The sequence below is a fragment of the Hippichthys cyanospilos genome, chromosome 15 (genome assembly GCF_059441005.1).
Source record: "Hippichthys cyanospilos isolate Australia breed blue-spotted pipefish chromosome 15, RoL_Hcya_1.0, whole genome shotgun sequence".
Lineage (NCBI taxonomy): Eukaryota > Metazoa > Chordata > Actinopteri > Syngnathiformes > Syngnathidae > Hippichthys > Hippichthys cyanospilos.
Genome location: NC_142383.1, coordinates 19,406,563 through 19,433,702, shown reverse-complemented (window position 1 = coordinate 19,433,702; position 27,140 = coordinate 19,406,563). Strand labels below are relative to the sequence as shown.

Genomic DNA, 27,140 nt, shown 5'->3' with positions numbered 1-27,140 from the left:
CTTCTGGGCGGGAAGGCCGGCACAAACGCAAACCGGTGCGTCTGAAGTCTCCCACGCGAGTTGTTTTCATGGACGTTTATTTGGACTTTGACACATTTGATGAGAGTTAAAAACAGAGCGGGAGCGCTTTGGCGTTTCGTGGCCGCGTTCCTCGGATGATCTTCGGCGCGTTGGCGGCTACGCTCATCCGCCTCGAGGCGCTCACTCGGGCCGGTCGGGCGGCGCGGCCAGCAGCTGCTCCACTTCCTGCTGCAGCGCGGCCGCCCTCTCCTTGAGCAGCATCTGAAACGCGTACGGCGGTCAAGCCCGCGCGGGCCGCCAGCGCGCGCGCGCGGGCGGGCGGGCGGGCGGGCGGGCGGGCGGGCGGGCGGGCGGGCCGCGCCCACCTTGGCCGAGGCCACCATTTGAACGGCCTGTTTCCTGCTGAGGCGCTCCAGCGTCCTGACCAGCAGGGCGGCGTCGGCGTTGGCCAGGTGCGTCAGCGTGGTGTAGCCGGCGGCGTGGAGCTGCTTGGCGCGCGCCTGCCCGCAACGACCGTCGCGCGTGAACGCGCGCTCGCGCTGCGCCGCGCCGCCGCGCGTCCTGACCTCCATGACCCCCGCCACCTCCATCAGGGGGATGAGCTCCGCCTTGGCGCAGTAGCTGAGGCGTCGCAGCAGCGCCTCCAACAGGGGGCGGTACGGCCACAGCGCGTCCAGCTCCTACGCGCCCAAACGCATTTAGGTCACGGCGCAAGCCGGCGGGCGCATTGGAAAAAAGGCCACGCCGGCCGGACCTGCGCAAAGTGCAGCGCGCAGGAGCAGAAGGCGGCGGCCGAGCTGGAGAGCGACTGAACGAAGCCGCGGCTGAGCTGGAACTTTTGGGCGGCGCCCCAAAGGTCGCCGTCCTTCAGCAGCGCCATCAGGACCAAGGCCAGATACAGGCGCTTGGCCGCCAGCTCGTCGTCGCTCTGGAAGCACGCCTTGGCGTCAAGACCGGCGCGCGCGCGGGCAGGCGGGCGGGCGCCGCCGGCGGGCCCGACCTTGCCCGCGCCGTGCCCCGCCGCCCTCCTGGCCACCGAGCTTTCGGGAACGCCCGCCGCGGCGCACATTTTCAGCTCCTCCGGCGACAGCAAGGACATCTGCCGCACAAAGCGCCGGCCCGGCGTCAGCCCCGCGCGCGCCCCGGACCCGCGTGGAAGCGCCGGCCCGGCGCCAGCCCCGCACCTGCGTGTAGAAGGTCATCCAATCGGGCGCGCAGGCGGCGGCCAGGTCGTACGGGGTGACCAGAAAGACCAGGTGAAGGAACGTGTTGAGGACGAGGCCCTCCAGGCCCCGCCGGAGGTCCCGGTACAGAACTTCGGCGCAGCTCACGTCCACGCAACCTGAGGGCGCGCGCGGCGTCACGCTGAGGCGGGCGGGCCGACGGACGGCGAAGCGGCGGGCCGGCACCTTTAAAGGTGGCCCGGCCCAGCGGCGTGACCCGCAGGGCCTGGCCTTGCACCTCCAGGAGACCTTTGACCTGGAGCAGCTGAAGGCCCTGCCGCAGCGCCTCCTCCAGGCACACGCCGGCGCGCCGCCGCTGCACAAAGAGCAGCGTCCCGCGCAAAAACTCTTCCAGCTCCTCCAAGCCGGACGCCAGCTGCGCGCGCGCAACGCTCGTAAATGGCGCGCAGCTTGAAGAAGAGAGGGAGGCGCGATTTGTGCTCCCCGCCCGCCACGCGGCCTACCTTCAAGCCGACGAGGGAGAGGATGAGGCCCAGCAGATTTTTGCGCTCGTCGTCCAGCAGGCAGCTGTAGCAATTCTCCACGGGGGCGCACAGCAGCGCCTTGGCCTGGAAGCGCACGGCGGCTGACGGGAAGCCGGGACGCGGCGGGGCAAGCGTACGGGCCCACCTGCTGGCGCTGCGCCTCCTGCAGGATGAGGATGCTCTCGCCCTCGCTGTCCAGCCCGGCCCGGCCGGCCCGGCCCGCCATCTGCTTGTACCGGCTGGTCTTCAGCGCCTCCCGCGCCACCAGCGGCGCCCGCACGATCACCCTGGCCGGCGCGCGGCGGCTTTCAAGACGCGCTCGCGCGGGTTCGGCCGGCCCGGGGCCCCACCTGCGGGCGGGCAGGTTGACGCCGGCGGCCAGCGTGGACGTGCAGGCCAGCAGGCGGAGGACGCCGGCGGCGTAGGCCTCCTCCAGCAGGCGGCGCTCGTCGGCCGTCAGGCCGCCGTGGTGGTAGGCCACGCCCAGGGGGACGGTCCGGCGCAGGAGCGGGCACAGCCGGCCCCCGCCGCATTCCTCCAGCTGCCGCAGCAGCGCCTCCTTGTCGGCCCGCCGGCGCTCCAGGAAGAGGTCCCTGCGGGGGCGGGCGGCGTGACTCGGCGCTCGGCGCGCTCCCCGCGCCGCCGCGGCGCACTCACCGCCGCAGGTACTTGCAGATCATGAGGGCCACGTTCTCGCAGTTTTTCTTGGTGGGGCAGAAGAGCAGGCAGGAGTGCCGGGGGATGACCTCCGTCACCAGCGCCACGATGTGGTCCGGGTCCGCCTTGCGCATGGCGCTCGAGTACTGCGGGGGCACGCGTGAGCGGGCGGGAGGGGGGGGGGGGGGGGGGGGGCGCGCCGGGCGCCTACCTCGGTCTTCAGGCGACGGCACAGGCGGAAGCCCCCCTCCTCCTCGGCGTCCGCCTCGTAGATGCCGTCGCCCAGCTTCACGCGCTCCTTCAGCCGCACCTGAGGGCGGGGGCCGGCTAACGACGGCCGGCCAACGACGGCCGGCCAACGACGGCCGGCCAACGACGGCGAGCCCCGCGCAGGGGCCGGACGGCCAAAGGCGCACTCACGGGCCGGAAGTCGTCGCGGTAGTGCTCGGCCTTGAGGAAGCTCCGCACTTCTCCGATGTTCCCCAAGGTGGCGCTCATGCCGATGACCTGCGTGTCGCCTGCCGCGCAAAGGATCGGCGGTGACGCGGTCGCGGAGGGGCGGCGGCGGCGGCGGCGGCGCTTACGGCTGAAGTGCAGAACTTTGGCCAGGGTGATTTCCAGCAAGGCGCCTCGCCTGCCCTCGCCCAGCATGTGCAGCTGCACAGAAAAAGAAAGACCCGGCTGTCGGGGTGTCCCCAAACCCTCCGCGCGAGACGTCCGAGGGGAAAGACGGGAAATCCGGGGCGTCCCGCCAACGGGAGGCGGGGAGCCGCACCCGATCGGCGGGGAGCCGCACCCGACCCGATCGGCGGGGAGCCGCACCCGATCGGCGGGGAGCCGCACCCGACCCGATCGGCGGGGAGCCGCACCCGATCGGCGTCCGACTCGGCCACGCTCACCTCGTCCACCACCAGCAGGCCCACGCGGCCCAGGGCGCGCTCCTCCAGCAGCGCGTCCACCAGGGCGTGCGCCTTCTCGATGGTGGCCACGTAGAGCGAGCGCCGGCCCCGCCTCTTGACGGGCGGGAACCTGCCCTTGCCGCCGGCGTACTCCTCCACCAGGAAGTCCAGCTCCAGGCCCAAGGCGGCCAGCCCGCGCACCTGCGGCAAAAAGGCGTGGGTCAGGCGGCGCGCCCCGCCCCGCCCCGCCCCGCCCCGGGGTCCTCGGGCCCCGCCGTCCCTCCCACCTTCTCCTGGACCAGGGCCACGTAGGGCAGGACCAAGACGCAGCTGCGCTTGGCGCACAGCAGCTGGCGCAGCATGAGGAGCTCGGCCACCAGCGTCTTGCCGCCGCCCGTGGGCAGCGTGTAGATCAGGTTCCGCCGCGCCCGCACGCACTCCAGGTCCAGGCAGGCCTCCTGCCACGCTGAAGGGCGGGTCCGGCTCCATTTGGAGTACTTCCGAAACAAATTCGGCCGGCGGCCGGCCGACCGGCCGACCGCCTTACGCGACCGGGCGCTGAGCCCAAACGCGCTTTGGCGCCGGATGCTAGCCGCGCTTCGCGGCGGAGGGCCGGCGAACGGATTTGGCGTAAGTCCTGGCCCCGGGCCTTGAGTTTGACACCCGTCTGCTATCGCGATGGGCCGGCGTCCCTCATTTGGCACTAAAGTCACGGGTCGCTTGAGGCGCCAGTCAGTCATGACCTAATCGATGGCTGAATTCAATTTGGCGGCAGACGCTTCTCCACTGAACGCCCGGACCGGCGAAAAAGGTCGAAATGCGTCTTTGGGATCGAGCGAGTTAAAGCGAGGCCGGCGTTTCGGAAAGAGACGCTCGGCGACGGCTGCGGGCCCGACGCGCGGCTCCGACGAAAAAGTCAAGTCCGACGCGGCGGCGCTCGCCGCGAGACGAGACGTCGCCGCGCCACCCACCGTAAAGGCTCTCGATTCCCCTGAGCCCGAAGAGCAGATCCTTGACTTTGGCGGGCAGTCCGAAGAAAGGTCCCAGGTCGTCGGCGTCGGCGGCCTCCGCGGCCCGGACGGCGCCGCCCACCTCCCGCTTAAGCGCCGCCTCCTTCATGGCGGCCGAGCGGGAAGGCCCGGCGGGCGAGGCCGCGTTGCATCGCAGCATCTTCTTGACGCGCTCGCTCACGCTTCTCCGGTCCCGCCTCCCGTCCTCCGGGGCGGCGGCGGAGGCGGCGGAGGCGGCGGAGCCGGCGTCCACCTTGCGCCTTTTGGCTTCCTGCGGCGAACGCTCCGCCAAGCGCGCCGCCAAGCGGTCCGCCAAGCGGTCCGCCCGCTCCAGCTCGGCCAGCAGGGTCTCGTCCTGCAGGAGGCTGTCGCAGTCGCCGAACAGGTCCTCGCCGTCGCCGCCCTGACAAAGGCCGTCGGTCGGCAGTTTTAACCCACAACCGGCTCGTTTGTTTGGTCGCGTTACATTGGCCACGGTCGCATGTCATGCAGTTAGTACAATTAAATCACCTCCGACTCCCGCATGTCATCCATGACGACCTTTGCCTCCACCGGTCAGGCCGTCCTTAATCGCTCTTCTCTTTTGTTTCCAATTTCTTCTTTTCAAAACTTCATTTCATGATCGACTTCGAGTCCTTCGTGCGCACGTGACCCGCCGGAAGTCGCGGGCAAGCTCCAAACAACGCAAGCTGACACGCCGAAGCCACGCGGAAGCATTACCATCACGACGCGACGCCCATCGATAGCCGTCATTAGAAAGAAGTTGGCATCGCGACACATCGTGCAGACGCAACGCCTGGACCGCTACTTTTTAACCTTAGCATTTAATGAAGCAACCGGACAACGTCGCGCCTTGGAGCTAGTCTTTGTCGAGGCCGCTTCTGCTCCCGATTGGCTCGCCAAACCTTCTCCGACAACCAAACCTTCTCCGACAACCAAACCTTCTCCGACAACCCTCCCTCCCCGAAAACAGCATCCACGCGTGTATAATTTTTGATACGTATCAGTTCGTTAGCTTGAAGTTTTCGTGAAACCGGCCGCGTTGTCCTGGCTGTCGTTTGTCGTTTGAAATCCAAACGTCAGCGCTTCCGGCCGGGCCGGCGTCGCCGGGGCGTCACGTGGTACAACGCTCGCTAAACTAGTTTTTTTTCCCCTTCATTTTAATAATTTTTTCCATTAACGGGTTTATTCGACGAGTATGATTGAAAATCGGAATGCGGAATCAATCAATACAAAACAATCGCGAGGATTTAATAAGGTAGGAACGATCGGACTGGAAAAAGTAGGTCGGAACTAAAAAACAAAACAAAAAAACGAGGAGTCGCGCGAATAGTGATCAGAAGGAACGCAAAGAAAATGATTTGAAGCTTAAACATCTGTAGGTAGGAAAAATATCTCGTCGGACTTTGTAAAACTGCAAGGAAGTGGGGCGCACCGGAAGTAAATGAGTACAAGTTCCGGATCGCGTTAGGGTAAACATGTTTCCTCCGAAGCGAGCGCATTGTTTATTATTTGGCGTCCTTCGGCGTCTCGGAAACGCGAGCCGAGCCGCAGGTTAGCGTCGTAAGGTCTGCGTTCGTCGTCTTGGCGCTAACGCTAACCGCCGCCTTGTCTTTGCGCCGCGCCGGCCGCAGCTCGGACGAGCGCGTCCGTCGCCGCAGCTCGGACGAGCGCGTCCGTCGCCGCAGCTCGGACGAGCGCGTCCGTCGCCGCTGGCGATCGCGCGCCGCGACGCCGTGACAACCGCGAGGCGGTGAGTCGCCCGCCGCCCCTCCCTGACTTTGCGCCGGCCGGATGACATTGCGGACTTTGTCTTCCTCGACGGCCGGCAGCTCGTCGAGATGGAGGACCCGTACAAGGAGCCGCTCAAAGGTTGCGTCCTCTGCAACGTCGCGGTGGACTTCAAGAACATCCAGGTGGGTCGAGCGGGGGGACGTCGGGATGGCGCCGCACGGTAACTTCGCAGCGGCGGGGCGGGCGAGCTTTTCCCCCCCGCTCTCGCTTTTCAATGTAGCTTTAACGGGCTTTGCGCGCAGCTCCTCTCGCAGTTCGTCTCGCCGCACACGGGAAGGATCTACGGCCGCCACGTCACAGGTAAAGCCGCCCGCCCGCAAGTCAGCCGCGCGCGCGCGAGCGAGCGAGCGAGCGGATGAGCCACACTCGGCTGTGTGTCCGCGGCAGGCTTGTGCGGGCGCAAACAAAGGGAAGTCACCAAAGCCATCAAGAAGGCGCACGCCATGGGTAATGTCACACGATTTCCGCACCTTCAAACGCGTAACCCAAAGAGGCCTTGAGATAAGAGTGACCTTTTCACTCATTGACTTGTGAGCGAAAGCTTTTTCTACCGTCACTAAAACTCTGGCCGGCTAAATGCCACTGACGGGAAAGCGAAACCCCAAAGCACGAATCCTTGATCCCCTCGCAATAAGTATTCTGCTGGCACCCCCCCCAAAGTCAAATTGTTCTCGTCGAAAACTCGTCTTTATTTTGGGCGCGCGAAAACAGGGTGATGCTTTTATCTCAGTGGGAAGGCACAAAGTGGTGGATTCTGACGTTTGCGTGTTTGCCCCCCCCCAGGGTTCATGTCGGTGACACACAAACATCCGGAGTTGATGAGGGACCCCAACATTTGCAGCATCAAACATGCGGATTAGCCCCGCCTCTCCCTTTCGGTCGGCGCTCAATAAATGTATCTCAACCGACGACCGCCGCGTGCCGGCTTTCCCGCCGATGACATCACTTGGCGGGGTCACCTTTGCGCCGCTTCCTCTTGCCGGCCGTCCTTTTCCCGGCGGCGAGCGGTCGCGGGGAGCCCGGCTCGGTCCGGGAGCCGGCGCCGTCCGGCACGGGGAAGGCGTCCAGCGTCAGCGTGCACGAGGCCAAGAGCGGCGAGCGGGGGAAGAGCGCGGCCACGCCGAGCCGGAGGCGGACGTTCCCGCTCGCCGCGGGCGCGACCTCTGCGGGGGGCGGCAAACGGCAAGCTGACCCCCCGCCGCGTCCCAGACGGCGGCCGCGTTACCTTTGCCGGCTTTGGCTCGCTCGCCGAGCTTCCTCCTGAGCCCGCGGACGTCCGCCAGGATGGCGTGCGCCGCGCGCTCGCTCTCCACCACCGCGTCGCACGCCCTCTGCTCGGTCCACACAAAGAGGACGAAGACGACGCGGGGAAAAAGGAAACGGTTTGAAAACGGCTCGAAATGCGACGAGCAAAAACAGAAAGTCAACGTGGCGCCGGCCGGCGGATTTGTGGGCGGGCCCCTAGCCGAGGCGCGCGAGGGAGGCGGCGCGGTCCGGCTCACCCGAAGCTCGTCCTGCAGCGAGCGGTTCATGGCGTTGACGGCGTCCACGTGCGCCAACTGCCCGCCGGCGTCCAGCAGCTCGGAACTTGAAAGGGAAACGGAGTCAGGAGCTCCGCCCCGCCCCGCCCCGCCCCGCCGGCGAGCTCCCGCGCGGCCGCTACCTGTGGCGGGCGACGGCGCGCCGGTAGCCCGGCGCCGAGCGCGGCGGGGACGCCGTCCAGTATGCCCCGAGGTCCAGCGAGGCCAAGTTGGAGACCGCCACGGGCACCCGCCTTCACGACGACACGGCGTCACGATCGCGCGGCCGAGGCCGAGGGGGATCCGGGGGGGGGGGTCACCTGTCGGCCGAGAGGAAGGCGGCGTATTCGGCGCGGTGGGTGGAGCCCTCCTCTGTCAGCGCGCCGCCGGTCACCAGCAGGAAGATGGCGTGCGGCGCGCGCAGGGCGGCCTTCAGGTTCCGGTGGACCGCCTTCTCGCGCATGCTCATCTGCCGCTCCGAGTTCCTGCGCTGGCGGTACCAGCCGATGACGCGCTCCGGCCGGTCGGACCCCAGGAGCCTTCGGAGCGCCGCCGCGTCCACCCTGCCCGCCGCGTCGTACCAGCTGCGCGAGACGCGCGCGGTTACGCCCGTGGTTACGCCCGTCCTCCGCGCGCCGGCGCACTCACGCGTTGGGTTGCCGGCAGCACACGTGCTTGTGGACGCCTGCGACAAGATCCGGCGGCCGGCGCCGACCCGGAAAGTCGCCTTTGTAGAACTTTCAAGCTACTCGCCTCGTATTCTTCCTTAATAGCGCCACGGACGGCTTACTGTAAGATTGCCGAAGGTCAACGCGGTCTTCCTGCGCGTCGCTGATGGTCACGCGCTCCTCCACGCGGTTGTCGCCCAGGATCAAGCCTTCCTGCTCGACACAACGCCGGCGCCGCTCCTGGTCACGCTCCGGATCGGAAAAGGCTATTTTTGCCCGGCGGGCAATGGGCGCCCGCGGGGCTCTTTAGCGCCGCGCTAGTGGCTCCCCAGAGCTTTTTCACAAATGGGGGACATATTCTTCTGTTTTACAACAAAAAACCTTCAAGATTTAGAGCGTTTTTTCGTGAAAGAAGAATAGATTCGTCGATTGTAAATGTTAAAAGCACCCAAATGAATGTGTTCTCAATGGCCAACGATGTGCTTGAGATGTAATCATCGGTCAGGTGGAGGCGGCCATGTTTGTTATAGCTACGGACAATGGCAAATGCAGCGCCTCCTGCTGTCCGGAGTGAAAAAAAAACCGCTCGAAATCTTACACACGATGCCCGTAAGGTTCGACAACGCTGTACAAATGCGTAGACTACTAAAGGTTCAGTCTGCGTCGGATAAAGACGGCACGGGTTGCCTTTCTTACAAGGCTAGAAGTCTTTCGTCCGATTTGTTCGGGCGGCGACCGTTTCCGGGTTGACCCTTGAAGGTGTCGAGCCCGGTCGGCCTCTTTCTGTTCGGCCATTGGGACGAGCCTCGCTTCCGCGTCCCACATCACGTGACCGCCGCGCCTCCGACGTCTCGCGGGCGCAGGAGACGGCGATATCGCGCGAACGAACAAAACGCACGTACTCAGAAACGACCGTAATTCCTTCGCCGGTGGCGTTTAGTCGTTCTAGCTCTTGATACTCGCGAGAAAGCGGCGGCCGCTCCGCACCGTCGACTCGCTCGACTTTTTCCAAGTGCATTGTGGGTCACTGGGAGCGCCCGATGGCTAATCGGACCCCTCTCGTACGCACCGGCGCGACGGATCCGCTCCGGGCGTGGCGACGCTAAGTGGCTAGCGCCGAGCTAAGCGGCCAAACGCAAGCTGGAAATGACATAAATGATAAACCGTCGGCCTTTCCCTCACCGCGTCCGAGTCTTTGTTGATGTGCTGAAACATGAGCGAGGTCAAAACTATTCCGGGGATCCGTACTGTGGCCTCCGCCATCTTTGCTCGATCGGCCGGCGCTGAAAAAAAAAAACAAACAAACCAACGAATTGGACCATGCGCAATTCGTGCGCAATCTTGCAACGGCCACGCGACCAAAGACAAGGCTGACGTTTATTAAAAAGGGTGCAATGCATTGATATTACGCACGTTCTTTTCCAATTAAGAGAAAAGACTTTCTCCTCACGTTGAGACCAGTATAAAAGCAGATTTTTCAAAATCAATGGAAAGATATCATAAAACAAAGTTGAAATCGGTGTAGGGACTAATTTCCCGGCTCGAAATGTCTTCGTCGACTAATCAACTATCCAACGAACTAACCGACTCAAAAAGAACGTAGACGAGTTTAGGGACAATCAAGACAAAAGGAACGCGAGCGTCGAGGGCTCCAATTGTCTCGTAACCGCAGTTCCAATTTGTTCGGCAGGTGGCGCCACAACACCACACTTGGCCCACATGACCTGCGCTTTTGGCGGGCTTTTCTCTGCATCCTCCAACGAGAGAGTAGTCGGTCGGTTGAGCAGCGCCTGCAGCGGGGTCATCGATTGTTAGAAGACGGCAATAGCCGTTCTAGCGGCGCCAGAGTGGCTGGGGAACACCCGGCCGGGCCGGCTCGGGTCCGGGGCCGGTCCCGGAGGGCCGCCTACCCCGCGTCTTTTGGATGTTTCCGTCGATTCGAACCATCGCGACGGTCGCGGGGATCGCCGATGGTTTGAATCGGGTGCGTCGGCGGGACGCAAACCTTCTCCCGGACCGGCTCGGCGTAGGCCGACGCCGGCGAGGACCCCGACGTCCCCGAGCGTTCGCTCGGACGCGCTCTCGGTCGCTCGGGACCCCGACGCGGGCTGGCGAGCGCTCCGTCTCAACTTTGTCTATATGTTCCCTGCGTGCCGTGTCCACAAAGAGATGGCGTGTCTTTTTCTGGTCCCCGTTCTCGTGCAAGCGACGTCGCGCGGCCGAAGTCGGCTTTGGCGTCTTTACGTTTGGCGGCAGGGCCGCGGGCCCCGTCCCCCCGCGGGCCCCGTCCCCCCGCGGGCCCCGTCCCCCCGCGGGCCCCGTCCCCCCGCGGGCCCCGTCCCCCCGCGGGCCCCGTCCCCCCCCGGGCCCGCCTGATGGATGAAGTTTTAATGCCGCTCAAAGGATGGCTTCGCTCGTTCATTGCTGGGTTTCGCTTGCTTGGCGCATTTGCATAATGGGCGCCCCCCCCCTCTCCTTTTCGCAGGTGAGGCGCCGCCGCCCCCGGAGGTAAATCGAGCGGTCCGACCGGACGCTAACAAGACGTTCGCCGTCGGCCGCCTTAATTGATTGGCGATCACTTGAAACGGCGGCTGGAAACGGCGGCCGGGGGGGGGGGGGGGGGGGCTCGATTCATTCTCGCGGCAGATTCATCATTAGCCGCCGGGGCGTGCGTGGAGGGGGTCGCGGGGGAGGCGGCGCGTCCTTTATCCCGGCCGGCATGTTTTCATCAGCGGCGGCCCGAGTGAATTATTCAGATTTGTGCAAATGACGACTTTTCATTTTCCGCCGGCGCGAGTGGAAATTGAACGTGACCCCGGCGACCCGCGGCGGCGCGGCCGCCGGCGCCGAAGGTCGGCGTCGCCGAGACGGTTAACCGGCTTTGTTAACCCGGCCCCGACCCGCGCCGCGCCTTTTATGAACACGCGTTAAATATTCCCGACAGAACAAAAGCAATCGTGTCGGCGGCGCGCCGACGGGTCAGGGGCCGCCGCCCGACACGAGCCGCACTTACGGACAGGAAGGGGGAGACAAAGAGGCCGCCGCAGTTACCCATTCCGCTCCGCCGCTTACGCCGCGCGTCGCAGGCGGAGGGCGGCCGGGCCGGCTCGGGCTCTCCGATTCCTTCCATTACCAAGACGACGGCGAAGGCGGTTTCGCCAAAATACCGCGAGCGGCGCGTTTTTCTGTTACGATCCCGTCGGCGCGTCGTCGGCGTGCCGCAAGTACTGGCGTGCGCTAACCGCGGAAAATCTCTCCTGCGTATTCCGTAACAAAGGTAACACGCGTTTTAGTAAGCGGCATCTTGAGCGAGCGCGAGACGGAAAAAAGTCCCGGCGCACGCTCGGGGCTTCCCGATCGGGAGCGGTGTCATGTGCGGGGGCGAGTGTTTGCGGGCGTGCAAAAACAGTACGGCGGGTGTTGACCGCGCCTCCTTTGCGACCGAGCGTGTGCGTCTTCTCCTTCCTCGTGGGGGGGGGCTCGCCAAGCCGGGCGGCGGCCTTCTATTTCCACGCCGCCGAACAGACGATGCGGTTTTCTGCAAAGCCGCGCCACGAGGAAGGATTCAAGGGGCGGCGGCCGCGCGAGGGGCGGGGTCAAGTGGCCCCGATCGCCTCCGAGGCGCCGGCGGGCCGACGGACGGGACGCGGCGTAAACAGGAAGCCGAGCGGCGCAAACGGGAAGTGAGACGAGCTGTCTCATATTAAAAAGGGAGGGGTCGGCGGGAAAGACGCTCACCTCGAGCGCGCGCTCGGGCTTTGGCTTTGGCCTCCTTCCTTCCGCCCGCGTCAAGTGGACAAAGTGGCCCAGGAAATTGGAGATGGCATCTGGCCGGCGCTCGCCCCCTCCTCCTCGCCGTCCGTCCGTCCGTCGTTTCACGTTTGACGTCACCTGCGCCGCACGCGCAAGGAAAGGCGCGCGCCGAATCGCGGGGGAAAAATGCAAAGGTTTCTACGGAACGAGGGGGAGGCCATCCGCGCGTTTGCTCGGCGTCGCGAGAGATCGGCCTTAGCCCGACGTGGAGCAAAATTCTCGGAGAGCTGCGCCCCGCCCTCAAAAAAGCCCGGGCCCGTCACGACCGGCCCCAACGTCCGAGCCGCGTGGGTCGCTGAAAAACAGCCGGGCCCCCCGCAAAGATGGCCAAATGCGCAACTTGGTCCCCGGCAAAAACCAGGAGCGCGCGCGCGCGCGCATTCACACGCGGCCGACTCGCGCAAAGAAAGCTGAAGGCGCATGCATGCGCGTACGCGGCGGGAAACCCTAACCCAAAAAAGCAAACAAAATCACGCAGGTGGGAACGCATTGCCGCGACTTGTTGCGTCTTTTGTCCGGCTCGCTTGTCGCGTACTCGGGCGGTGGCGCGCGCGCTAGCTCGTTACCGGCGTACGGTTACGGTACGCGTGTACGTCCGCGTCGCCTTGCGGCGGCCGGCCGGCGCGCGGCCTTTTCATTGTGCCCTGCGACTCGTCGTGCAGTTTTGTGCCCGGAAAGTCATTTGGCGCCTTTGCGAGCGGGTGTCTGGAGCGCGGCCGCGTGTCCGCCGGGGTGTCGCTGCGAGTGAGCGGCATGTAATTGAATTCGATGCGGCCTGGAACATTTCATTTGAACCCCCCCGCCCGGGCCCGGCCGGCCCAGCCAATCACCCCGCTAGCGCGCCCACGGCAGATCCCTTCATGACATATTTATCCTTCCTTCTATTTGACACTTTGCGGGTTCGCCCAGCTTGAGCGCGCACGCGGCGATTACGCGTTACTAATTTGTGGCTAAGCGGTGGGGGGGGCGGGCTCAGCGCATTAAGAGCGAGGCTCAGCGCAAACGGTGCTTTTAATTTGGAGGGCCGATCGATGGGGAGACTCGAGCGTTCAATGAAGCTTCTGATGAGGTCTTAAGCCGCCCGGGCCCCCGGGGGCCCGGGGGCGGGGCCGCCCGCGGCCCGTAATGAAGTGCGGCTATGCGGCGACATGCGGCGGCGGGAAAATAGATTGAAGATGACGAGCTCTTCAAAGTCATTCCCCCGTACGCCCCCGCCCCCGGGCCGCCCCACCCGGCGCGGATTTACGGCGGCGTTCCGGAGCGAGATGCAATTTTTATGACCTTATTGCTTTTCTAGCACGCTAATCGCTTAGCGTCTGCCGGCAGACATGTTGCCCCCCGGGACCGCCGCCGGGTCATCCCATCATTGCCCCCCCCGCCCACGCGCCGCCACAATAAAAGCCTCGCGTGCGTCCGCCTCTAAATCGATGGCTAACGCGCTAACGCTTCCTTCCGTCGGGACGCCGTTGATTGACGGACGGATGATTGATTGATCGCCCGATCGCTGTCAAACGCGGCCGCGTTAGCCGCGTTAGCCGCGCTAGCCGCGCCAGCCGCGCCAGCCGCGCCAGCCGCGCCACCCGCGCCATCGATCATCGGGACCGCTCGTGCGACGGCTAATCAATGTTTAATTGAATCGGCCGGTCGCCCTGACAACCGGCAAGGGGCGGAGCTACACGCGGCTACAGACTCCACGAGATCGGGTCGGCGGAGGAGGAGGTTCGGCCCGCGGAGCGGTGGCGGAGCCCCATCCGGTGACAACACGTTAGCAAAACGCGGAGGCCGACGCGATATTTGACGTTAGCGCCCGCAAAGGCAATATCGGCGCCGGTGGCAAAACGCTATACCGGCAAAACGGTGGCAAAACGGTAGCATACCGCTAGCGCGACACTGGCGTTATTTCGGCTCCGGGCAAAGTCGCCGTCGGCGTGTCGTTCGCCGCGAGGTCGGCAAAGGCGAAAGTTGGAGACGGCCGAGCGCCGACCTCGGGGCTTCCCAGAAGCTAACGGCTAATGGGATTAGAGCGCTAACCGAGCGGGCGAACGTTATTAAATCACGCTAAGTGCTTCTTAATTGATCGACGGCCGCTAACGAGCGCCGCGCCGCCGCTTGGCCGTGACATCATCCGGCATTCCCGCAATGCCGCGCCTCCGACCGCAAGCCTCGCTCCCCGGGGTTTACCCGAAGGGATGCTAATATGCTAAAATGCCAACCTAAGCGCGCGACGGTTCCCGTGTACGTTTGACACATTTGGTATTTGTCGGCAAAACCCCGACGCGCGTTTACGTCGGCTCATGGATCGCGCCGCCGCGTCTTTGCGCGTACTGCTGTTTGTGTGGGTTCTGGGCACGCGTGTGGTTTTTTGCCGCATCTGCGCTTTTCTGCGCGCGTGTTACGATTGGTCCATCTGGACTCTGACAGATTGCTAATGTGTCTTTTTACCATAAAAGTGCAATAAGCCAACGGGAAGTGTGCGAGGGCGCGTGCGCGCGACGATACGTGTCCATCGCGGCATGGGGCGTGTTGAGACGCGCATGACTGGCGGCGGCGCGGGAGCGAGCGTGTGTGTGTGTGGGCCGCGGCGCGCGGCGTTCCGCGTTGACTGCGCTCAGCCTGACGTCAGAAGACACGCGGCTGTTTATTTGAGCGAGCGTGCCAAAGATATTGGAGAAAAAGAACGGCGAACCCCGAAAGAAAGAGTCATTGTGCACACGTGGGCGAGGCGCCATCCTGGAAAAGTCGGGAGGTCGCGGATCCCAATCTCAGCGCTTGGCCTTTTCCCATCGAGGCTGCGAACGACCCGACAGAAAGACCCGACCCGCCCGCCCCGCCCCGCCCCGCCCCGACCCGACCCGCGCTTTCGTCGCTTTGCGTCTTTTGTTTTTCGAGACTTAAAAAGGTACGCTGCGAATATCCCGGGTGTCAAGGTCAAGGCCCGGGGACAGATGTTTTTACGCGGCCCGCAAAATGACTGACTGATTTGACTCCAGGTTTCTGCCTACCAAACTTGCGAGTTGTCTTCAAATTTGGGGGGGAAATTGTCCCCCGATCTCCCTTGTAAACACTTTTTACCGGCCTCCGATGACAAGACTAGCAAAGTGTGCCGCGAACTTGAAAAGCTTTTTGACTTCACGGGCATTACGGCCTTCTGACAAAAACTAGAACTACAATATGGCCCGCAGTAAAAAAGAAATATTCAAAAAAGTTTGACAGCCCCGGTCTACATAATGTGGTTATTAGGTCTACAAAAGGTATGTAGTTATTATTTTTGTTTAAAGGACACGTTTTCGGACTTTATGATATTAGCAATGTGAAAATGTGTTTTTAGCGGATACGGCGCCGGTCGCTAAACCGCAGGGGCCGGGCCACAAATGGCACCGGTGCCGTAGTTTGGACACCGTTGAATTAGCGTGCGTCCGTTGTTCCCTAACACATTGTCTGACGTTGGCCGGCGAGCCGTCCACGTTTGTCAATTCGTAGCGACCGATCCCACGTTAGCGCGGCGACTGTCAATCGTTCCGCCGTTTGTCTTTGGGCCCCTCGATGGGATGGCGACCGGTGTCCGCTTAGTTGTTACGGTATTCACGTACGTTGCGGAAATTCTGCGCGTGGGTGTCACCGCGACAACTCGCGAGAACGTAGCGTCGAGGGTCAAAGGTGACGAGGCGGTCGCCGAGCCCATTTTGCTTAATGGCGACCGGCAGAGTGGAGTGGGCGTGGCCCGAGGTTAACGTCCCCCCCCCCCCCCCCGGAAATGTTTCATCTCTAATAGGTCGATTAACGCTAACGGCGACCGGCGGCGGCGCGCTTCCGCCGAGAGCTGATGGTCGTCCGTGACGGTCGCGCGTGATTGGTCGTCCCGCCGCGTCTATTTCAACCTTGACGGGGCGGCGCGGAGGCGCTAATGAACAAGCTAATGAACAAACGCAACGCTAATGAAGACGGACGGCGCCTTAATGCAACTACGGCGCTAAGCTTAAAAGCTAATTCGTCTTGCGCTTCATTGGCTCGCTAAAAGCCAGCGCCGCGCGGCGCCGCGCCCGCTCGACCTTTCTTGGCCAAGGGAGGGCGGCGAGCGCCGCATAAACAGAGCGAGAGGGGGCGCTCCGGCGAATGGGACGCAACAGCGTCGATATGCTAACATTACATTTGCGCGACGTCGGCGCAAAGAACGTGGAAAAACATTGAGCGCGACGCGAGCGCGGCTTAGCATAGCTTTAGCATAATTCCATAAGCGCACAAAATTCAACGTAGGCTTCAAACAAAGCGATGCTAACGCTGCCTTACAGTTACGTCAGCATTGCGCTCGCTTTATGCGCCTCGATTATCTTCTTGTTACGCCGCCTTAGAAAGAGGACAAGAGCCGACTTTCACCCGCGACGGCGGACTGGGATTTGTCAATACGTCTTCACTTGGATCTTTAACAAGAAACACAACCGGAGAAACCAAACTCGCGTCGTCTTACAACAAAGAATAGCGGGAAAAAAAGACGTCGGAGCGCTTGGTGCCAAAACGCCATGCTAATTTGTTATGTTAGCATTAGCTGCGGGAATTGAACCGAGGCCCGGGGATCGCGTGGCGGCGCGCAGTCGGGGGAGGAAATCAAGCCTTCGCGCTTGACAAAGCCTTTCATGTTGCGCTCGTAATAATCGGCGAAAGAAGAGCAAGGCCGCAGCAGCTGGAGAGCAGCCTAATGGGACACGTCCATCATTGTCAAGCGCCGAGATGCTAACGCCGAGACATGGCCGCCGCCGCCGCCGCCGCCGCCGGGGAGATAACGTCGCCGCGAGGGCCGCCTTCGGCGCTTTTTTTTTTGTTGTTTTCGCCAGCGGCTGTTTGTCGTCCTCGTTTGCGCGCTCGCTAACGAGGCGGCCGCCTCTCTGGCCCGGCCCCGCCCCTTTTATCGCCCGCAATCTGCGCCGCGCCGAGGCCCAAAGTTATCTCCGGCCACAAAGCGTCACGGCCGACAATCCGCTGCCATTAAGACGCTCGTTAACGGCCCGCCGTTTCATGGACGCGCTCGCTATACAAAGGCGCAGGGATGCGCACAAAGCCACATACGAGGTCGAGACGCGCACGGGTACTCGCACAAAGACCGGCGGGCGCACGCGCGCGCATTTGCCCGCACGCTGTATTCAAGGGACGGCGCGTAAGATTCGGAGCCTTTTTCGTCGTACGTAGCTTCAACAAACAAGTGCCCCCCCCCCCGCGTCATGATGTTTCAAACGTGCCGGCGGTCATTAAAAACAATTTGGCGAAAAACGCTGCCAATCTTACACGCTAGCCCTTTAACACGCGTAGCACACAAACAATTGCACGGGCGCGCTTACACACAAAGACGCGCGCGCTTGCTGGGAAAGCGCGAGGCGATGCGGCGCCCCGGATCATAAAACGCCGTCCGGCCGCACAAAGACCGACACGCGTAGATTGACGGCCTTTTGTCGGCCGGGTCCGCCCCCCCTCCCGCGGCGATAAAAATGGCCGCCGTCCATCAGCGTCGCCGGGCCGCTAATTAGCCGCCGCGACAAGCGCATTGTGGCAAAGAGCGGGCCGCGCCCCCCCCGCCGAAGGCCTGCGCGCCCCGATAAACTTGTTGTTTGCGCCTCGCCACGGCAACGGGCCGCGCCGTAAATGACTTGCGCCTGGAAGTGCGTGCGCTCCGTGCGTTGACTTTGGCTAGTTTGGCAAGTGTGGAGCGTCCGTACGCTTTGTGCGTTTGTGTAGCGCTAGAGCGTGTGCGTGTGTGGAGCAAATGACAAAATGCGGTAGGGGCCATATTACGCGTTGGTTTTTGACTTCCCGATTCAAGACGCGTTTATGCGTTTTGAAGTGACTTTTGCGTATTTGCGTAATCTGGCGTCGGAGGATGCCTTTCGAGAAAAGGCGGACGGCGAGCGCCTCGACGAATGGTCGTCCATCACGTCCGTAAACATCCAACGCGCTGTCTTCAGCCCACCCCTTCGACCCCCCTAAACGCTCTCCTTTTCGGAAACCGAAAGCGAAACATTTGGCGAGGTGGCGGGCAACGGCGAGGGAGCCGCCAACACACGCCAACTGATAAATTAGTCGTGTGCGTCAACGGACGGATGAAAACAATCAATACGTCAAAGAAAGGGAACGTACTTCCGAGGCGGCGTTTGCGCAGGTACGCGTGCAGCGCCGGCGTTTGGGGCGCGCCTGCCGTTAGGGGGCGCGTTGCGGGCGCTCGCGCTAATCCGCATTTTGATTTATGCGCCACTGTGGAGATGAAGGCAACATTTAATTTCATTTTCATCCTCGCTTCCTCGCCCGCCGGCTCGCCTCGCACACGCACGCGCGCGCGCACGCCTCGGCGCGGGAGGGAATTCATTACTTCCTGCACAATCTGCGCCGGGCCCATTTCAATAGCACATTTGTCTCCTTCGCGACTGCGCAAAAGACACACGCGCGCACACACACACAAACTACTTCCTCCTCCTTTTCTTGGGCTACTTACTTCCTGTTTAGGGTCAGCGGCACCTTAGCCGCTCGCCACCTGCGCGAGCGCGCGCCCTTGCACGGCCGCGTTTCACAGGGGCACAAAGCTATAAGGCGTGTGTGCCCGCGTGTTTGCGTGACCTTGGATTTCCCTGCGCGGCGGGGGACCCGATCCCGGGTTTTACCGTCTGTCTTCCGGGGGACCCGATCCCGGGTTTTACCGTCCGTCTTTCCCGGTCTGTCTCGGGTTTTACCTCTTGCGTTTCCAGAGGTCTTTTTGAGGGTCAAAAGCTCGAATTGGATTGGGCTGGGGGGCGGGGCTTGGGGTCAGCCCATCTTTTGCGACGGCGGCGGAACGTCCCCGTTACGACGGGTGCGTGCGTGCGTGCGTGCGGACGTTGGCTTGTTGTTGTGCGGTCAGCCGCTTTGCGCTGTCACCTGACATCCGGGAATCCCTGGGGGTCCCGAGAAGCGGTGACACCATGCGTCCCTTTGCAAGGTCGCTCATTAACTTTCTGTGAGCACAAGCCTTAACTTTATTATTGACTGCACAGAATACACAACACGCAACCTCTGACACGCACACTCCATCTATACACAGCGACAGCACGCAATACACACACTACACGGCGTGTTAAACGCCACGCGCGGTAGGCGCCGTCGCATCAGGCGAGGAATGCCAAATTCCGTCCGCACGAGGCCCATTTTCCCCAGCGAGCCCTGTCATGCGAGCATGCAAGGTCGCCGCCGCCGCCGCCGCCGCCGTCACTCTAATGGCCCGCGAGCCCGGCCTGCCACTTCCCGCCGCCTTCCCGGGGACGGGCGGGCCCCGTTGGGGCCGCGTCCGCCCGTCCGCCCGCCCGCCTCGCCGTCAGCCCCGCGCTTCACGCGCACCTCTGACCTTGGCGCCGACTCGGAGGCGGCCTCCCCCGGGGACCGAGGCCGCGCGTCCACCGGCGGCTCGACGGCCCGCGGCCAAAGCTCCGCTTTCATTTTGCCCGAACCGGGCGGGTCCGCATCCCGGACTTTGCCAACGGGTTAAGGGCAGTAAAAAGAAAGAAAAAAGGCCTTTTTGGTTCAGACAAAAGGCAGCAAAAAGATGAACACTTTGACGTTTCCCCTCCGATTGCACAGCTGCAAATGACGCGGTGGGTCACGTGACTGCCACGCGGACGCCCCCGTCCAAAGCCGTTTCCGCATCGTTTTCCGCGGCCCGTCGAATTGTAATTCTGACTTCAAGGTTGTGACTATTCTGCCTATTACGGTATTTGGAAGCGCCGTCCCCCCGCCGGATAGCGAGCGGCGGCCGAGACGCCCCCGAAAAGAGTGGAGCGCGCCGAGGTCGAGGACGGCAGAAGTCGGCCCCGGCGCCAATCGGGAGAAGGAGGCCCCGCCTCCACTTTGGCGACGTCACGGCGACCGGACCTCCCAGCCGGGCCCAAACGTCCTTTAACGGCCGCCGATCGCCGCCGTCCTTCCGTACATTGGGGGGGGGGGGGGGGGGGGGGGCGTCTCGCTCACGAGCCCCCGGGGGGCCCTTAGCTTGTTCCGAGCTTGAAGGGGAGGGGCCCGTCTGTCACTCATGCTCACTTTTGTCAAGGACGCCGTAACAGCCGCAAGCGTGTGCGTGTGTGCGCACGTCTATCAAGGATAGAGTTAACTCTTTCGGTGCCAAGCGTTGTGGGAAAAGGCAAACCTCGAAAGTGTCCGGATGCTCATTTTTCACCCATCTTCCAAGGCCCAAAGATTATTGTGTGCTATGTCTACGTAAACGTTTGAAAGATTGATTTCCATCCCTTACTTAGAATTCTGGCGTATGTCACGTTTCTACGGCAACGCCGCCCTCCAATGGCCACAGTTATCGCTACAGTGCTGAATTAGCTTAATATCAGACAAGCGCTTGTCAAGGGTGTCAGCTCCCCTCCATTAAAAAAAAGCATTTAGAAGGGATGGCATATTGAAAATCAACATGTTTTGCCAATCTATGCAATTGTTTAGCCTCTTCGCGTTTTTATAAGCTTTGCCTTTCAAGATCACACATCAAAAACCACCAAAGGCCCCGGCTGAAAATTTGCCCCAGGGTAAGTAAAATCTTATGCTTATAAAGGTAACAATAATGCAAGTCCAAACGGCCTTAATTTGCTGCCTGTCCCTGGGGGGGGGGCGGCGACCTCCCGCATCCATCGCGCCCCAGGCTGAGAAAGCGGCCGCGCGTCACATGACGAGCGGCACATGAAGCGCGTTAGCCGCATTCCCGGCGCGCAAACTTTCCCATGTCGGCGCGCGTGCGCGCCGTTTACACAGCTTGGCGGCACACATGGTGTCCGGGCGCGAGGCCTCATCGAAGGCCAATTGCAATATTTGGACAACTTTTCAAAGTTTTGGCAAGTCAGACAGGAAGTGACACGGCGTGCGAACATCAAAGAGCCGCAGTTTTTTCCAGGGGGGCGAGCGGGCCGCGTCTTCACAAGCGTGTCATCAAGCGCGTCGCGCTCGGCGGGTCGGCGGCGGGTCAGGAGGACGCCGCCGACTTTCAGACTTGACGCGCTTGAGCGCCGACGGCGCGTCTCCGTATCGCGCGACGGCGTCAGCGTTGCGTCAGCGCCGCGGGAACGCATCGGGGGCTAGCGTTCCGCCAGTTTTTTCACGTTCGTTTAGCGCGGCGCCGTTTTTGTCTTGCCGCGCGTTTTCTATTGGGAGGATTTTGCCGAAGCCCGCGTGAGCGCGACGGCGACGTAATGGCGCGGTTAATCGCGCCGCCGCACCGGCGCTGCGCTAAAGCAGAGCTGAAATTGTCCGCATGCTCGCCGTCGTTCCGCCGGCGCGAGCCGACGCTTTTAGCGCCGAGCGTTACGGGAACAGGCGACCCGCCGTACGCAGCCGTCGAGAGCGAGACTCGGGTCAAACGGTCCCGCTTCCTTACTCCGGAAAGCGCCCGGGAAGCGCCCGGGAAGCGCCGGGAAGCGCCCCGGCCGCCGGCGTCGCGCCTCCATTCGTACGAGGAAAAGAAACAGTACAGGATTTTATGCCAGCGTCATTCAAGGAGTCGGTCTTGCGCTAGCAGCGCGCCTGAGCCGTTTTGCCAGAATTGCGCTACTGCGTTTAGCTTCGGTCGCGCGGGCGCGGTGCGGAAGTCGCGGTTCGGCTAAAGCGCCGTTAGCGCCACGCCGGCGTTGTTGTGTCGCGAAGGCGCCGTCGTCAGCCTCGCGCTACCCTCCCGCGTCGGCGGCGTGTCGAAGACCAACGAGGAAAACGGGCGGGAAGCGCACCCCCGGCAAAAGAAAAGTGAGGTTAACGGCAAAAAGGCCGCTCTCGGACGAACGACGCGCTAACGACCTTCCCGCCGGGAAACGGGAAATCCAAATGGGAAAAAAGTTCATTTCCCGTTTGAGGACGAGCGACGACTTCCCCGATCGGGGAGAAAAAGGCGAGAAACGGCGCACGTTTTTCCTTCAACCCCGGCCGGCGAGCGGAACCCCCGCGCGAGCGCCCGACGCGGCGCCCCCGAGCTCTCCCGCCGGAATTGACGGCGTCCTGATTTATGGGCCTTATTGCGCCGCATAATTAATTTTATGCATATGACTTCCTTTACAATTACCATGGCGACCCACGCCACGTACATCAACGTTTCCTTAATTGCACATTCATCACACGATCTACGCGGCGGCCTAAACCTCGCAAAAAGTCAGCGCGCCAAACTCGACGTCGCCTAACCTAACCCTGTCTGGCGCATTCCTTCCAACGTTACGGATGGCGAGCGACGGCGCGCGCGCCCCGTTTCTCATCCCCGGTCCATTCGGGGGGGAAACCTTTGGCCGCGTCGGACGGGATTCCGTTTGGGGCCGGCCTTTTCCATTTTAAAGGGACGGGGTTGGATTCGCTCAAAAACCCTTCCCGCTTCGCTCTATAGAAGGGAAGGCCTCGCAAAGGGAGACTTTTGTTATTTGGGAGGAACGCGCGCGCCTGCTCGTTTTTGAAGCCGGCCACGGCCACGGACCGGATGGATGGCTTGGGGCACGGCGACAACCGGAAACCGCAAGTAAGGTGAATCAATTAGCAAAAGCTCATTGAGGAGCTTGATGTTAGATGAGCGCCGGTCAAGGGTGTCCGCTACCTGTCGTGAAAAAAACTCCATTTCAATATTCTTTATAATTTATTCATTTTTACGACGACTTTTTGGAAAGGGGAGGATTCTTTCCACGGCGTGCGCGGCGCTGAAAAAAAGCCTTACTACCCATTGGAATGACGTTTTGCACCCCGGTCGTTATGCCAATGGATTTTTTGGCACGGCCCTAAAAGCCGCGGCCCTTTCGGCCTTTCCGCGCGCCCGCCGCTGGTTTTCGGTCAATATGGCGCGGCCCCCCGCTTGCCGCCGACCGCCCCTGTATTTGTCGCGACGGGGCCCGAACGTCCCGGCTACGCCTGGGCGAAAAGGCTCACGCTGTCCCCGCCTGTAACAGGGGGCCGAGTCGATGAAAAGGTCGGCGTTTTGATCGGTTTCTTGGATTTTGAAAGCTTCCTGAGAACGGGAAGCCGCACGTTTTTGGGGGGGCCGGAGAGCCCTCGTCCGATAAGCTTTGACGCGCGTGCGGACTCGCGGCCGGTCGCCTGGACGTCATTTAGGAAATTCCCCCCGACGCCATGAGGCGCGCCGTTTTCTTTCTTCCTGAAAATGGGGGCCGCCGTGTCAATTAGCGGCGTCATCAACACATGCTCCCTAATGAGCGCGCGCCGTTTAACAGGCGCGTTGATTAGGAGGCGGCGACGCCAACACCTCACCTTTGCCCGCCCGTTGCATATTCATCCACGTCCGATCGGGGCCGGCGCCGCCCCCCGCGGGTCGCGAGGAGCCCCGGTTTCTGACGCGCGCGTGCGGCCGGTCCATTCATCACTTGGCGGCGCCGACAGTGACGGATGGTCCTTAATGGGGGGCGAGGGGGGTCCGCCCCCTCCGCTACGGCCGCGCCGACAGGCGAGCGACACGCGAGCGCGCCCGTTAATAATCCGGGCGGCGGGGGGGCCGACGCGTCGGGCCTGTCGGGCCTCGTCGGCGCGCGGCGGCGGTCACGCCGTGTGATCTTTAATCAAGTGAGCGGCGGCGAATGAGCGGCGCTCGCTAATGAAAAGATGGCGCCCGAATTGGAGGCGTACGTACGCCGCTCGCCCATGCGTGCGCGGGACCGCCTGGCGGCCCATCTGTGGCTCCTTGCGACCCCGGGGAGGAAGGAGGGAAGTGTGGGGGGGCTCCCCCAGACAACGCATGACAACCCCCCCCCCCCCCCCCCCCCCGGCTCATCTGATTGCTCTCCCGGCGATACAATGACACCTGCTGCCTTCTGGCCCCTCTTTGTCCTTTGCGCGGCACCGACGTGTTGCGCAATTCCTGGCCAGACAGGAGCTCGCGCTTTTCCTTCGGGCTCGTCGCTTTGACCCCGGGCTTCCGCGATGACTTGAAGGGGGCGGGGCTTTGGCTCCGCGCTCCCGGTAAGCGTATTTTGGAGTAGGCGGGCCGCGAAGGGATATTTGTTCAGGACGCGCCGAAGGGTCCGAGGTGCCCCGCGATCGGCCGGCGAGCGGTCCGGGTCGCGGCCCGCCCGCGACTTGCAACGTTGGCCGAAGCTGAAAAGTTTGCACCTGGTCATTTGTGCTTTTTCGCTGCTAAGTGTTGAAAAAGAAAAAGAAAAAGAAAGTTGGTGCCCCAGAAGAGAGCGATGGACTTCCCTTAGGACAGGGGTGGGCAACTCCGGGCCTCGGGGGCCGGCGTCCTGCAGGTTTTCCTGTTTTCTCTCTCAAACACACCTGAATCAAACGATTAGGATTCTTCTCAAGCTCCAGCAGAGCTTGTTGATGAGCTAATGGTTTAAATCAGGTGCGTTAGGGAGAGAAAGCTGGAAAACACGCAGGACGCCGGCCCTCCAGGCCCGGAGTCGCCCACCCCCGCCTTAGGAGGTCAGCGGGCCGGCAGGGGGAAAGACGGGACCGGGGCTTTTACCAAACGGGTTTAGCACAGAGCGCAATTCTTATTCCGCCGGCTTCCCGAGCACACAGGTGTGTTTGTCGCACCTCTGACTACTTTGAAATCAGAGGCCGATTGGGAGCAAGAAAAGGCTTCTTTTCTTTTTTTTCCCAAACGGCTGAAGACAAGTTTGCTGTTTTCACCGGAAACCTGAAGCGGAATCAGCACTTAAGTGACGTGGCGGCCCCCCGGCCCCGGCCCCCAGCCAGAGAGGGAAGCGCAAGCTGGCCGGGAGAAGCGGGGACGGCTTCGGTCGCTCGCCGGATCGTTAGGAGGAGACGGCGAGCAAACGTCCGTCGCCTTTGGGACGACCTTGCGGGGAAGCGCCGAAAACCTTTCGCGTCTTTTCAAATCCAATTGGCGCGCTAATGACGCTCCCGGCGCCGCCTAATCCCCAAACCGCACCGCGCTCCTGCATGTCGTTAGCGGGAGGCGGGGCTTATCCTAATCACATTGCGCGGAGCTAATTGATTTAAAAGCGCCGTCGCTAACTGTCCGCCAACGCCGGTTTGTCCGTCCGCGCCGCGGACGTGTCGCAAATGTCACGTTTGGATTTGACATTTGAGTGACAATCAATCGCAGCAGCTTTGGCTTTGGCTTTTTTTACATGATAAGCGCACTAGGAAAAAAGGGGCAAACTCGTGAAGCCCCCCCCCCCCCCCCCCACACACAAAAAAAAACAATGCTTGATATTTCTCCTTTTCGTCAGAACGAGATAGAATGAGATCCATGGGCCAATAAGAGAAGGCGGCGGTCACGCCACGTGATCGACGAGCGGCGCGACTAAAGCGCAATTAGCATCTATTAGCCTCGATTAGCCTCGATTAGCGGCGTTGTCACGGCGACGCGCGTCCGCCACTTTGTCTCCTCGGCTCATTTGTAAACACGCCCCCCCCCCCCCCCCCCCCGAAAAGAGTGTCGTCGGGACCACCGGGGACCGCGGGGACCATCTGTCTTAACTCCTGCGCTGGCTTCCTTTAACTAAGCCGCCGCCCACTTCCTTTAACTCGCCCGCTGCCATCTGTGCATGCTCTTTTGTGCGGGCGGGCGGCCGCCCCGCCCCGCCCCGCCGCGCCCCCTCCCCGCCTCTATTCAAACGCACGCACACGCAACCTGTTAGCGGCACTCATTTATTCATTGGCTTTTTCACTCACGCGCACAGCGCGACCTCTGAACCCCGACAGCCTTTTACTTGCTCGACTCGCCCCCCCCGCCCGACGGATCCTCCGCCCGCGCGTCACCTTGTAACCGCGGCGACGTGTCGTCCTGAGTCAGGCGTCTCTCTTTGAAAACGAGAGCGCGACGGCACGGCGGCCCGCGACGGCACGGCGGCCCGCGCCGACCACTCCTTCCGAGCCAAGGCGGGCGGACGCGGGCGGGGTCGCCGGGCCGAGGGGGCCACGCCGTCGCGCAAATGCAAAATCCCCATTTGGCGAATGGATCGGGCCATACGGACGCTTGTCGGGAGCCGCCCGCCGCCTTTCGGTCACCGTCGCCGCAAAGGGACTCAAATCCTCATCTTCAATCACCGTCAAAACAACAAGGGCTCGAAAAGAAAAACAAGCGGGAGAAAAGTTCTCTTCGGATCAAACCTCATTCTCATTCATTCCTGTCCATTTTGCTTGGAGCGGGACACCCCGGTGAAAAGGCGGGGATGTTCGCCGACTGCGCGTGCTAGGACGTAGCGGGGTAGACGCAAAGGAAGAGCCTGGCTCTGTCAAAAATGGCTTTAGCTTGCATCAAGGAAAAATACCCAATACAACCACCGTATACTACATTTACGGAACTTGAAAACAGCAACTTCAGATTTGCTATTCTCTTCAAAACGACACAATCAAATCACCTTTAAAAATAATAAAACGTTATCATTACTATTCATCATTAAACATTTCAAGCAGTTCGTTAATTGAAAAAATAAAACATTCAATAACCCTGTGCAAAATGATCTCGCGGGCCGGATTAATCCGGTTGGCGGGACAGAAGCGGCCCGCGGGCCCCGGCTTTGACACCCAGCGCCCAAAAACTCAATTCAGGTCCCTCGAGTAGGGTGGAATTAGAAAAGATTTTGACGGTAAAATAAATAAATAAATAACGACGGCATGCGCTTTTATGACAAGGCGAATATTGCCAACGCTGGCCTTGTTTTTTTTTTGTCCAAACTCTGGACTTTCGAAAGGCTTCTTGGGACGAACGCACGACGTCTTGACGAGAGGAAAACACTTGACAGCGGTTGAATGGAACAAGTTGTGACAGGAAGCTCAAAGTTGAAAGAAAAAACTCACCGGAGACGGCAGCCGGCAACAAGGCCCGTCACACCTCCCGCCCTTTCGTTTCTTTTCCTTTCTCGATTCCAACATGAATTTTCAGCGGCGCGTAGCAATTTCTTCCCACTTCCTGCGACGAAGGTCACGCGAGACGCGCTAAACCGCGCAAAAGTGCCGACGTCATCGGGTGCCTTCAGGTAGCCCCCGGATATTGAGCACCGAATGGAAAGGGTACGCCTACCGACTTTATACGCAAAGGTTTGTCGTTTGATTCTGTTCGGAACATTTCATGTTCACAAAGACAGTTTGTGTTG

The 27,140-nt window shown here is 61.9% G+C and overlaps 3 protein-coding genes across 6 annotated transcripts; 1 reads left to right on the top strand and 2 right to left on the bottom strand.

The window, feature by feature from the left end:
* Positions 1-60: 60 nt before the first annotated feature.
* On the bottom strand, positions 61-5,362 carry helq (helicase, POLQ like). Of its 2 annotated transcripts, XM_088435228.1 has the most exons (18): positions 4,806-5,360; positions 4,257-4,698; positions 3,573-3,751; positions 3,286-3,486; positions 2,971-3,043; positions 2,807-2,904; positions 2,598-2,696; positions 2,387-2,532; positions 2,080-2,322; positions 1,875-2,016; positions 1,709-1,813; positions 1,431-1,620; positions 1,206-1,363; positions 1,022-1,120; positions 776-949; positions 588-701; positions 387-521; positions 61-282 (listed from the first exon to the last, which is right to left on the bottom strand). In XM_088435228.1, the coding sequence occupies exons 1-18, from the start codon at positions 4,827-4,829 to the stop codon at positions 202-204; spliced, it is 2,703 nt and encodes a 900-aa protein (XP_088291354.1). In that variant the 5' UTR covers positions 4,830-5,360; the 3' UTR covers positions 61-201. The 2 variants fall into 2 exon arrangements, with proteins under 2 accessions (XP_088291354.1, XP_088291353.1); XM_088435227.1 differs by having other exon boundaries at positions 1,875-2,322; positions 4,806-5,362.
* Positions 3,804-6,997, top strand: mrps18c (mitochondrial ribosomal protein S18C). 2 transcript variants are annotated; one of them, XM_088435238.1, is made up of 6 exons: positions 3,804-5,849; positions 5,957-6,048; positions 6,128-6,211; positions 6,332-6,389; positions 6,477-6,536; positions 6,873-6,997. In XM_088435238.1, exons 1-6 carry the CDS (start codon positions 5,774-5,776, stop codon positions 6,947-6,949), a joined length of 447 nt encoding a protein of 148 aa, XP_088291364.1. In that variant the 5' UTR covers positions 3,804-5,773; the 3' UTR covers positions 6,950-6,997. The 2 variants fall into 2 exon arrangements, with proteins under 2 accessions (XP_088291364.1, XP_088291363.1); XM_088435237.1 differs by having other exon boundaries at positions 3,842-5,849; positions 5,930-6,048.
* abraxas1 (abraxas 1, BRCA1 A complex subunit) lies at positions 6,656-26,986 on the bottom strand. 2 transcript variants are annotated; one of them, XM_088435234.1, is made up of 10 exons: positions 26,845-26,986; positions 12,016-12,168; positions 9,460-9,560; positions 8,400-8,490; positions 8,258-8,294; positions 7,930-8,193; positions 7,753-7,863; positions 7,592-7,676; positions 7,315-7,420; positions 6,656-7,252 (listed from the first exon to the last, which is right to left on the bottom strand). In XM_088435234.1, the coding sequence occupies exons 3-10, from the start codon at positions 9,538-9,540 to the stop codon at positions 7,032-7,034; spliced, it is 996 nt and encodes a 331-aa protein (XP_088291360.1). In that variant the 5' UTR covers positions 9,541-9,560; positions 12,016-12,168; positions 26,845-26,986; the 3' UTR covers positions 6,656-7,031. The 2 variants fall into 2 exon arrangements, with proteins under 2 accessions (XP_088291360.1, XP_088291361.1); XM_088435235.1 differs by lacking the exon at positions 12,016-12,168 and having other exon boundaries at positions 26,845-26,878.
* Positions 26,987-27,140: the final 154 nt, after the last annotated feature.